The sequence below is a fragment of the Entelurus aequoreus genome, linkage group LG06 (assembly GCF_033978785.1).
Source record: "Entelurus aequoreus isolate RoL-2023_Sb linkage group LG06, RoL_Eaeq_v1.1, whole genome shotgun sequence".
NCBI lineage: Eukaryota > Metazoa > Chordata > Actinopteri > Syngnathiformes > Syngnathidae > Entelurus > Entelurus aequoreus.
In genome coordinates, this window is record NC_084736.1 from 80789690 (window position 1) to 80802930 (window position 13241).

A 13241-nucleotide genomic window follows, 5' to 3' on the forward strand; every position below is an offset into this window, starting at 1 on the left:
TCGGCGACAGGTGCGTAGATGGCCCACCTGGGCGCGTTTATTTGATCACCTGTCACTCTATAAAAGGGCAGCAGCCGGGAAGGAAGAGTTTGGAGAAGTTGGAGTTGTTGATGGTGAAGAGAAAACCCGAGCACGAGCCAGAGAGCGAGACGGAAACGGAGACGAGAGCGGATGGCTGAAAAGCAACCCGGAGAACGAGACCGTCACGAGAGGCGATTGCTGAAAAGCAGAGCAATAAGTTTATTGCAAAATAAAACAAATCACAAAACCGTCAAGCCTGTCATGTCCCGACTGGGTGGTCCGAGGAACCCGGAGGTGCAAGACCTCCACAATGAACATCCCAGCAGTCCACGTCCTAATGACAGCAGACCTTGCACAGTAAGTGATGTTGTATTATGTTTGTTAGCTCTCATGAAGTCTACGGTGAGTAATAATCAGTGATGAAGAGAAGTAAAAAAAAAGCAAACATCGTGATGCGTTTTTGAAATCAAAGTGCCACGTATCCTTAAAATGAGCAAAATACGTAAATATTAAATGTTATTATAAATTAGTAAATAAAACCTCAATGGGGGTGTTTTTTAAGGGCTTTATAGGGGGCTCCCATAGGCGCCGTTGTAAGCTAACTTTTGATCGTGTTTATTTAACCTCTAAAGGCCTTAGTGGCCACATGCGTGGACAGCACTTTCTAGCTCTTATTTCCAAAATTGTGTACACTACTGAATTGGGGTCTTATGGCCGCTTATGTGGACACTTATACTGCCATCTGGTGGTGTTTGAAGAGTATAACATATAATGGAATTTGGAAAAAAAAAGTGCAGAAATAAAAATTAGCATGTCACTAAACATGAAGTACACATTTGTGTCACTTGTGGACTAAGTACATCATGTAAAAAAATGATTTTTTGTTTTTATTCTAATTAGGGTCCAATAAGCCCTAATAGCAAGGATAAATAAAATTAAAGCTGCAAGCAGCGATGGACAGGACCGACTTTGAGGGCTCATAAAATCCAAACCGTAGCAGTAATTAAAACTCTTTCATCAACTTTTAATCAGAAGGGTTCAATCGCTCTCCTGTGCTAATTTGAAGCCGACACGGCAAACGCGCTCAGAGGAGATAATGTTTGAAAAAAGGTGACTGTTTTTACACAACTTTTGTTTTGAAGGGGGAATTGCAAACGTCCTGTTGATTTTTGCTGGGGGTTGTCAGTGTATGAAATATAGGTCTAAGTGAGACCTACATGGAGGTTTTTGTTTCATGTCTCTACAACATTCCTACTTGTAGTTACAGGCAGTTACTGGCGAAAATTGCGATCTAATCAAAAAACCAAAAGACATGAAACAAAAACCTCTATGTAGGTCTCACTTAGACCTATATTTCATACACTGACAACCCCCAGCAAAAATCAACAGGAAGTTTGCAATTCCCCCTTCAAAACAAAAGTTGTGTAAAAACAGTCACCTTTTTTCAAACATTATCTCCTCTGAGCGCGTTTGTCGTGTCGGCTTCAAATTAGCACAGGAGAGAGATTGAACACTTCTGATTAAAAGTTGATGAAAGAGTTTTAATTATTGCTCCGGTTTGGATTTTATGAGCCCTCAAAGTCGGTCCCGTCCATCGCTGCTTGCAGCTTTAATTAGGGTCCGCCTGTACCATGTATAAAGGACTCCCACGGGGAGTCCTTTGTACATGGACAAAGGACACTATTGTTATTGTAAGGTTTATTATTCCGCAGCTTTGCGCACTACTTTGCCCCTCTTAACATGCTGCAAAACTCACCAAATTTGACACACACATAGAAAAACGTGCCCCAACCACTTTAGAAAAAAAACTAACCCAAAAATCAAAATTGCGCTCTAGCGCCCCCTAGGAAGAAAACTGCCTGTAACTCCCACTAGGAAGGTCGTAGAGACATGAAACAAAAACCTATATGTAGGTCTGACTTAGACCTACATTCCATAATTTCACATCCTTGGGCAAAAACCAACAGGAAATTGGCAATTTCCCCTTCAACACAAAAAATGACTAAAAACACAAATTTTTGCTTCTTTGACCTGTAATTTGACCTCTTTAAAATACTTCAAAACTCACCAAACTTCTCCCACACATCGGGACTGGTGGAAATTGCGATCTAAAAAAAAACCGAACCCCAAAACTCAGAGACAAAACTGCTTCTCAGAGGAAAACACAGACAAAACTGCTTGTAACTTCGGGTAGGAACGTCTTAGAGACATGAAACAAAAACCTCTACGTAGGTCTCACCTAGACCTACATTTCATAGGTTGACATCCTTCAGCAAAAATCATCAGGAAGTTTTCTATTCCTCTTTCAAAACTAAATTTTTGTTACAACCGGTCACCAAACATCAAACATTATCTCCTCTGAGCGCGTTTGTCGTTTCGGCTTCAAACTTCTACAGGAGAGAGATTGAACCCTTCTGATTAAAAGTTGACGAAGGCGTTTTGATCGGTAGTACGGTTTTGGTTTTACGCGCCTTCAAAGAAAACAACCACTGTGCCGCAACACCTAGGAAAAAAACACAGACACAACTTCCTCTAACTCCCAGTACAAATATCGTAGAGCAGGGGTCACCAACCTTTTTGAAAGCAAGAGCTACTTCTTGGGTACTGATTAATGCGAAGGGCTACCAGTTTGATACACACTTAAATAAATTGCCAGAAATAGCCAGTTTGCTCAATTTACCTTTAACTCTATGTTATTATTAATAATTAATGATATTTACACTTAATTGAACGTTTTAAAAGAGGAGAAAACACGAAAAAAATGACAATTAAATTTTGAAACATAGTTTATCTTCAATTTTGACTCTTTAAAATTCAAAATTCAACCGAAAAAAAGAAGAGAAAAACTAGCTAATTTGAATCTTTTTGAAAAAATTAAAAAAATAATTTATGGAACATCATTAGTAATTTTTCCTGATTAAGATAAATTGTAGAATTTTGATGACATGTTTTAAATAGGTTAAAATCCAATCTGCACTTTGTTAGAATATATAACAAATTGGACCAAGCTATATTTCTAACCAAGACAAATCATTATTTCTTCTAGATTTTCCAGAACAAAAATTGTAAAAGAAATTCAAAAGACTTTGAAATAATATTTAAATTTGATTCTACAGATTTTCTAGATTTGCCAGAATAATTTTTTTGAATTTTAATCATAATAAGTTTGAAGAAATATTTCACAAATATTCTTTGTCGAAAAAACAGAAGCTAAAATGAAGAATTAAATTAAAATGTATTTATTATTCTTTACAATAAAAACAATTAATTTACTTGAACATTGATTTAAATTGTCAGGAAAGAAGAGGAAGTAATTTAAAAGGTAAAAAGGTATATGTGTTTAAAAATCCTAAAATCATTTTTAAGGTTGTATTTTTTCTCTAAAATTGTCTTTCTGAAAGTTATAAGAAGCAAAGTAAAAAAAATTTATGAATTTATTTAAACAAGTGAAGACCAAGTCTTTAAAATATTTTCTTGGATTTTCAAATTCTATTTGAGTTTTGTCTCTCTTAGAATTAAAAATGTCGGGCAAAGCGAGACCAGCTTGCTCGTAAATAAATACAATTTAAAAAATAGAGGCAGCTCACTGGTAAGTGCTGCTATTTGAGCTATTTTTAGAACAGGCCAGCGGGCTACTCATCTGGTCCTTACGGGCTACCTGGTGCCCGCGGGCACCGCGTTGGTGACCCCTGTCGTAGAGACACGAAACAAAAACCTCTATGTAGGTCTCACTCAGGACTACCACTGGACAATAGTATTGGGACACCTAGGACTAGCACCAGCCAAAAGGCGGACCCGACCAACGCTGCTTGCAGCTTTAATTAATATCTTGATATTTTTAGGCCATGTCACGATATTGTTCAGATAAGTTACATTTAATTGAAGAACTTGCACACAAAGAAACACTGGAGGTGACTATGACGTGCGCATTTCCCGCGCATTTGCGTTGCGCCGGCGGACGGCGGGGGGAAGGATTTTTTTTTTCCTAAACGACCATTGTGTGTGTGTGGACAAGGATAAGGTTAGGTGGCATATACCCTGCACAAGAAGCAGCCTAAGTCTATGAGCACTGATGAAGACTACTTGGATGAGCGGCCAAACGTCTTCTAAGACAAACCAAACAGTCCAGTTGTGATCCGTTGAACATTCATGACACAAAATATATTCCTCTCTTCTTCTTCTTGGGCATTTGCAACCACAGACATGTTTGCTTCTGCAAGTTCACCCTGAACAGTCATCTGCATTCCTCCTCAAAGTGACTTCCAAACAGCACTCTATTGCTGCTCCCAGTGGATGCCTGGCCCTTTTGAAAATGTCCTTCCTCTCTCACAGCCAGCGTAGCATCTGATTAAGTGTTTTACTGCACAACTGCAACCGTGAAGTTCTACCTATGACTTCATAAAACCATGTGAGAGTGTGTGGTCAGCAGGGCTGCAACAACTAATCGATTAAATCGATTAAAATCGATTATAAAAATAGTTGCCGATTAATTTAGTCATCGATTCGTTGGATCTATGTTATGCGCATGCGCAAAGGCTTTAAAAAATAAAAAAATAAAAAAAATATATATATATATTTTTTTTTTTAAAATAATTCTTTATTTATAAACTGCAACATTTACAAACAGCTGAGAAACAATAATCAAAATAAGTATGGTGCCAGTATGCTGTTTTTTAAAAATAAAATACTGGAAAGGATAGAAATGTAGTTTGTCTCTTTTATCCGATTATTAATCGATTAATCGAAGTAATAATCGACAGATTAATCGATTATCAAATTAATCGTTAGTTGCAGCCCTAATATATATATATATATATATATATATATATATATATATATATATATATATATATATATATATATATATATATATATATATATATATATATATATATATATATATATATATATATATATATATATATATATATATATATATATATATATATAATTATATATAATTTTGTGGAATAGCCTTCATTTCTAAGAACAAGAATAGACTGTCGAGTTTCAGATGAAAGTTCTCTTTTTCTGGCCATTTTGAGCGTTTAATTGACCCCACAAATGTGATGCTCCAGAAACTCAATCTGCTCAAATGAAGGTCCGTTTTGTAGCTTCTGTAACGAGCTAAACTGTTTTCAGATATATATATATATATATATATATATATATATATATATATATATATATATATATATATATATATATATATATATATATATATATATATATATATATATATATATATATATATATATATATATATATATTAGGGCTGCAACAACTAATCGATTAAATCGATTAAAATCGATTATAAAAATAGTTGCCGATTAATTTAGTCATCGATTCGTTGGATCTATGTTATGCGCATGCGCAGAGGCTTTTAAGAAAGAAAAAAAAAAAGTTTTATTTTTATTTATTTTTAAATAATTCTTTATTTATAAACTGCAACATTTACAAACAGCTGAGAAACAATAATCAAAATAAGTATGGTGCCAGTATGCCGTTTTTTAAAAATAAAATACTGGAAAGGATAGAAATGTAGTTTGTCTCTTTTATCCGATCATTAATCGATTAATCGAAGCAATAATCGACAGATTAATCGATTATCAAATTAATCGTTAGTTGCAGCCCTAGTGGTCAGTACAGTACAGTACTCTCCAGTACACGCGACGGAGTGCATTAGGCCTCCCTGATGGGGGATTAGACCAGACTTTTTTTTTTTTAATTACACATCACCACGCAGTGTTCTCTACTTTCCTGGAAGCCAACTCAAGCATCTGGTCAAATCTATAAAATGTTGATCCAAAATGTTTATAACGGGGACATTTTTTTTGAAGCAAAGAACAATTAAAGGACAAAGAACTGCAGACTGCCACTGAAAATTAATGACATTATACTTTGAACGCACAGCAACTTGGAGCTCTAAACTTCCCTCTGCGCAAAACTACAGTATATACACTACCGTTCAAAAGTTTGGGGGTCACCCAAACAATTTTGTGGAATGGCCTTCATTTCTAAGAACAAGAATAGACTGTCGAGTGTCAGATAAAAGTTCTCTTTTTCTGGCCATTTTGAGCGTTTAATTGACCCCACAAATGTGATGCTCCAGAAACTCAATCTGCTCAAAGGAAGGTCAGTTTTGTAGCTTCTGTAACGAGCTAAACTGTTTTCAGATGTGTGAACATGATTGCACAAGGGTTTTCTAATCATCAATTAGCCTTCTGAGCCAATGAGCAAACACATTGTACCATTAGAACACTGGAGTGATAGTTGCTGGAAATGGGCCTCTATACACCTATGTAGATATTGCACCAAAAACCAGACATTTGCAGCTAGAATAGTCATTTACCACATTAGCAATGTATAGAGTGTATTTCTTTAAAGTTAAGACTAGTTTAAAGTTATCTTCATTGAAAAATAAGGACATTTTAATGTGACCCCAAACTTTTGAACGGTAGTGTATATATATTTTTTAAGGGGTGGGTAGAGGGTATTCAAATCTACAAATGAAAGCAAGTGTACCCGTGAATGCAAAGTTTGAAGTAGGGTTGTACGGTATACCGGTACTATAGTAAAGTACCGCAATACTAATGAATCTTAAACGCTTCTAAAAAAGTACCGGTTCCGTCTGGAGAAATACCTGCACGTATGCGATATTACGGAACTTTGATCCCTTTGATCAAAAAGCGACATCGGTGTGTAAAGGATATCACCACATGGGCTCCGGAACACTTCAGAAAACCACTGTCAGTAACGACAGTTTGTCGCTACAACTGTAAGTGCAAGTTAAAACTCTACTACGGCATGGCATAGTGGGTAGAGCGCCCGTGTCAGAAACCTGAGAGTTGCAGGTTTCGCTCCCCGCCTCTCACCATGCCGTTGTGTCCTTGGGCAGGACACTTCACCCTTGCCCCCGGTGCCGCTCACACCGGTGAATGAATGTTGAATGAATGATAGGTGGTGGTCGGAGGGGCCGTAGGCAGTCTACCCCAGGGCAGCTGTGGCTACGAAAGTAGCTTACCACCACCAGGTGTGAATGAATGATGGGTTTTTAACATGTAAAGCGACTTTGGGTACTTAGAAAAGCGCTATATAAATCCCAGGTATTATTATTATTATTATTATTATTACTATGCAAAGCTAAAAACCATTTATCAACAACACCCAGAAACGCTGCTGGCCACGCTGGGCCCGAGCTCATCCAAGATGGACTGATGCAAAGTGGAAAAGTGTTCTGTGGTCTGACGAGTCCACATTTCCAAATTGTTTTTGGAAACTGTGGACGTCGTGTCCTCCGGACCAAAGAGGGAAAGAACCATCCGGATTGTTATAGGCGCAAAGTGGAAAAGCCAGCATGTGTGATGGTATGGGGGTGTATTAGTGCCCAAGACATGGGTAACTTACACATCTGTGAAGGCACCATTAATGCTGAAAGGTTCATACAGGTTTTGGAGCAACATATGTTACAACATATGGACGCCCCTGCTTATTTCAGCAAGACAATGCCAAGCCACGTGTTCCATCAACGTGGCTTCATAGTAAAAGAGTGCGGGTACTAGACTGGCCTGCCTGTAGTCCAGACCTGTCTCCCATTGAAAATGTGTGGCGCATTCTGAAGCCTAAAATAGCACAAGGGAGACCCCCGGACTGTTGGACAACTTAAGCTGTACATCAAGCAAGAATGGGAAAGAATTCCACCTGAGAAGCTTCAAAAATGTGTCTCCTCAGTTCCCAAACCTTTACTGAGTGTTGTTAAAAGGAAAGGCCATGTAACACAGTGGTGAACATGCCCTTTCCCAACTACTTTGGCACGTGTTGCAGCCAGGAAATTCTAAGTTAATGATTATTTGTGTTTGCAGTCTTTTCAATTGAATGTAAGTTGAAAACAATTAGCAAATCATTGTGTTCTGTTTTTATTTACCATTTACACAACGTGACAACTTCCCTGCTTTTGGGGTTTGCAGAAATATTTAGTACAGGTTGCGTATATTTACAGGGTTAAAGACAAAACACCATACCTTAGTTTCTGTGCGCCGCGTGGTCCCGTCGTCGGAGGTGACGACGGAAACATGAGAAGTCGGGGTACCAGGGTCCTCTTCTATGGTGACCGTCTCCTCCACCACGTCCTGCGGCTCCTGCATCATGGCCATAGAAGTGGCGTTGCTGGGGCTCTGCTCCTGCACAAAAAAGGGAAACGATTAGGTTAGGCCAGTGGTCACCAACGCGGTGCCTGCGGGCACCAGGTAGCCCGTAAGGACCAGATGAGTAGCCCGCTGGCCTGTTCTAAAAATAGCTCAAATAGCAGCACTTACCAGTGAGCTGCCTCTATTTTTTAAATTGTATTTATTTACTAGCAAGCTGGTCTCGCTTTGCTTGACATTTTTAATTCTAAGAGAGACAAAACTCAAATAGAATTTGAAAATCCAAGAAAATATTTTAAAGACTTGGTCTTCACTTGTTTAAATAAATTCATATTTTTTTTTACTTTGCTTCTTATAACTTTCAGAAAGACAATTTTAGAGAAAAAATACAACCTTAAAAATGATTTTAGGATTTTTATACACATATACCTTTTTACCTTTTAAATTCCTTCCTCTTCTTTCCTGACATTTTAAATCAATGTTCAAGTAAAAAAAAATTTTATTGTAAAGAATAATAAATACATTTTAATTTAATTCTTCATTTTAGCTTCTGTTTTTTCGACGAAGAATATTTGTGAAATATTTCTTCAAACTTATTATGATTAAAATTTAAAAAAAAAAATATTCTGGCAAATCTAGAAAATCTGTAGAATCAAATTTAAATCTTATTTCAAAGTCTTTTGAATTTCTTTGAAAAAATTTTGTTCTGGAAATTCTAGAAGAAATAATGATTTGTCTTTGTTAGAAATATAGCTTGGTCCAATTTGTTATATATTCTAACAAAGTGCAGATTGGATTTTAACCTATTTAAAACATGCCATCAAAATTTTAAAATTAATCTTAATCAGGAAAAATTACTAATGATGTTCCATAAATTATTTTTTTTAATTTTTTCAAAAAGATTCGAATTAGCTAGTTTTTCTCTTCTTTTTTCCGGTTGAATTTTGAATTTTAAAGAGTCGAAATTGAAGATAAACTATGTTTCAAAATGTAATTGTCATTTTTTTTTGTGTTTTCTCCTCTTTTAAACCGTTCAATTAAGTGTAAATATCATTAATTATTAATAATAACATAGAGTTAAAGGTAAATTGAGCAAATTGGCTATTTCTGGCAATGTATTTAAGTGTGTATCAAACTGGTAGCCCTTCGCATTAATCAGTACCCAAGAAGTAGCTCTTGGTTTCAAAAGGGTTGGTGACCCCTGGGTTAGGCAATCAGGCCTCCACGATCCATGTTCAAACTTTCTTGCAAGACAGCATAGGATTTTAAAAAAAAAACATTTTAAATTAACAATTTAACAATTACGTGTTGTTTTTGTTTGTGTTGAGATTTACTAAGGGATCTGTCATAACCTTTTGAAATTTGGGTTTTTTTTTTTTTTTTTAATTCATAGGTTAATGTGATAAAACTAGTAAAGGGAATCTCTGTGTTTTGACAATGAGAGTAAAATGTTAAAAGTCTATTAAACAAGACAAGAAGCAAATAATCAAACAGAGACAGAATTCAATTTGGCTCAATATTGAGGAGAGTCGCCTGGACACTGTGCCCTTGTACAATCTCCAGCACGTTCCTTTATTTGGACTTTCTCATGATCACATGACCACAGCTGCTTCCAGAGGGAAGTGGGTCGTAAACAGCGTTGCCTTTGGTTACAGAACAGTTCGAAAGAAAAGGTCGTAAACACTTCACAGAAAAGGTCGTAAACGAGTTTAAAAAGAGGTTCGTAAAACAGTTGAAAAAGGAAGTCACCTGAAGGGGACTCTAGTCCTGCTTCCTCTTCGCTTTTATAGTCCTTGGGTCAGACATTATCTTTCTGTTTGATTATAATACATGAAAGACAACAGGAACACCTTCATCTTGCTTCCCCCCCTACACAGTTTAGTTTTACGATCCTTACTCTTGGTAGGTTCGAAGTTGATTTCGAGATTATTGTGTTAAATAAATTAATTAATTAAATTAATTAAATAAATTATTTATTTATTTATTTATTTGTGTTAAAAGTAAACAGTAAAAAAAATTTATATTTTATTTTTTTTAACACTTTAATGAGTAAGACCCTTTTGGATCCCCAATCATTTTAGTGTGATTTGTTTTTAAGCGTCATTGCTCAAAAAATAATAATGAATTAAAAATAAATGGCGTTATGAGTTATTGACGTTTTTAAGGCTCAAATTATTATATAATCTCAAATATTCCACTTTAAAAAAATTATTGGGTGAAAATATTGCATATTTTGTGTTTTTCCCATAAAAAACAGGGTTTTCTTTGACAAAAAGAGCATACAACTTAAGTCTTTAAAAACGTTATATTGCCAGACAGACCTAATGTTGATCTAGAGATTTAAAACTTGAATAATAATAAAAATAATAATACTGAATAATGACTGTTGGAAGCATATCCATATTTAAGTGTTACTTCTTTCTAAAAACTCCTATAGTCATATTTACATCAGCTAATGTCTCGTGTGGTACAAAGTGCTTGGATTCGAGTGTCCTTGGTTAGAGTCAGAGCGCTGTCTTTGTTGAGACTGCCATTACATTCCTAAGATAAGGAGCACAGCTAGACTGGGGAAACAGCAGGTGGGGGGGCAGGAGAAGGAGGAAGTAGACAGGAGTTCCAGGGTTTTGGAAGACCGATCTGGACCGGGCTAGGGAACGCTTGGGTGCTGGGTTGGTCTCAGGTTTGTCTTCTAAGCTTTGAGAATAAACTACAAAATACCAACTATTGCCTGGAGATTGAATATAAACATCAGCATATTGCCATAAAAAGAATCTGGGAGAGACTAGCAATTTGAATTCCCCATTGGAGGAATGCTGGTCAACGCAACATGACACATTTTTTCTATATTTTTTTGAGCAAAACCCTTTGGGGTCCCCGGGATCAAGCCTGAGTGGAGGCCTAAATATATATTTTTTATACATATATTGTATTGGTTTTTAAAATAACAAATATCAAAATGGCCCCCGCTTGCTTTGATTTGTCAGTGTGCGGCCCTCAGTGGAAAAAGTTTGGACACCCCAGCTTTAGGGGCTCCGTACACCCAGAATGTACATAAAAATAAATAATGTGGGATTTACAATATTAACTATGAACGATAAAACACTGAATATTGACAACATATGAACGTCACCCCCCCCCCTCCATCGAAATATTTTACAATCAAAGCGAAACGCAAGAAAAATGCAACAAACACAGCGAAATGTGAACGCAAAGGGTAAAAAAAAACAACCCCGCCTACAATCTGAACTTTGTTGTAAAAATCTCCTTCCACAGTAACTAATTAGATTACCATAGTAACTCATTAGATTACCGTAGTAACGAGTATATCATGCAAAAGCGCAGATTCCAACCATTGAAATACTTTCTATATTTAAGTTAAAGTTAAGTTAAAGTACACACTAGGTGTGGTGAAATGTGTCCTCTGCATTTGACCCATCCCCTTGATCACCCCCTGGGGGGTGAGGGGAGCAGTGGGCAGCATCGGTGCCGCGCCCGGGAATCATTTCTGGTGATTTAACCCCCAATTCCAACCCTTGATGCTGAGTGCCAAGCAGGGAGGTAATGTCTCCCATTTTTATAGTCTTTGGTATGACTCGGAACCTACCCATCTCAGTGCGGACACTCTAACCCAGGGGTCACCAACCTTTTTGAAAGCAAGAGCTACTTCTTGGGTACTGATTAATGCGAAGAGCTACCAGTTTGATACACACTTAAATAAATTGCCAGAAATAGCCAATTTGCTCAATTTACCTTTAACTCTATGTTATTATTAATAATTAATGATATTTACACTTAATTGAACGGTTTAAAAGAGGAGAAAACACACAAAAAATGACAATTAAATTTTGAAACATAGTTTATCTTCAATTCTGACTCTTCAAATTCAAAATTCAACCAAAAAAAAGAAGAGAAAAACTAGCTAATTCGAATGTTTTTGAAAAAATTAAAAAAATAATTTATGGAACATCATTAGTCATTTTTCCTGATTAAGATTAATTTTAGAATTTTGATGACATGTTTTAAATAGGTTAAAATCCAATCTACACTTTGTTAGAATATATAACAAATTGGACGAAGCTATATTTCTAACAAAGACAAAACATTATTTCTTCTTAAAATTCAAAATTCAACCGAAAAAAAGAAGACAAAAACTAGCTAATTCAAATCTTTTTGAAAAAAATAAAAAAAATAATTTATGGAACATCATTAGTAATTTTTCCTGATAAAGATTAATTTTAGAATTTTGATGACATGTTTTAAATAAGTTTAAAATCCAATCTACACTTTGTTAGAATATATAACAAATTGGACCAAGCTATATTTCTAACAAAGACAAATCATTATTTCTTCTAGATTTTCCAGAACAAAAATTTTAAAAGAAATTCAAAAGACTTTGAAATAAGGTTTAAATTTGATTCTACAGATTTTCTAGATTTGCCAGAATATTTTTATTTTTATTTTAATCATAATAAGTTTAAAGAAATATTTCACAAATATTCTTCGTCGAAAAAACAGAAGCTAAAATGAAGAATTAAATTAAAATGTATTTATTATTCTTTACAATAAAAAAAAAAAATTTACTTGAACATTGATTTAAATTGTCAGGAAAGAAGAGGAAGGAATTTAAAAGGTAAAAAGGTATATGTGTTTAAAAATCCTAAAATCATTTTTAAGGTTGTATTTTTTCTCTAAAATTGTCTTTCTGAAAGTTATAAGAAGCAAAGTAAAAAAATTAATGAATTTATTTAAACAAGTGAAGACCACGTCTTTAAAATATTTTCTTGGATTTTCAAATTCTATTTGAGTTTTGTCTCTCTTAGAATTAAAAATGCCGGGCAAAGCGAGACCAGCTTGCTAGTAAATAAATACAATTTAAAAAATAGAGGCAGCTCACTGGTAAGTGCTGCTATTTCAGCTATTTTTAGAACAGGCCAGCGGGCTACTCATCTGGTCCTTACGGGCTACCTGGTGCCCGCAGGCACCGCGTTGGTGACCCCTGCTCTAACCACTAGGCCACTGAGTAGGTGGCCTAGGGACTTTCAAGACTTACGGTCATTAGAAAACATCACTGCACAT

At 35.6% G+C, this 13241-nt stretch overlaps 1 protein-coding gene across 12 annotated transcripts in view; it reads right to left on the bottom strand.

Annotated features, from left to right (window-relative positions):
• Nucleotides 1-13241, bottom strand: part of arvcfb (ARVCF delta catenin family member b) — a 492749-nt gene that overhangs the window by 158954 nt on the left and 320554 nt on the right. For all 12 annotated transcript variants that reach the window (XM_062051626.1, XM_062051621.1, XM_062051625.1 and 9 more), the window contains one exon: nucleotides 8043-8201. In XM_062051626.1, coding sequence (XP_061907610.1) covers nucleotides 8043-8201 — 159 coding nt within the window. The remainder of the gene's footprint in view (nucleotides 1-8042; nucleotides 8202-13241) is intronic.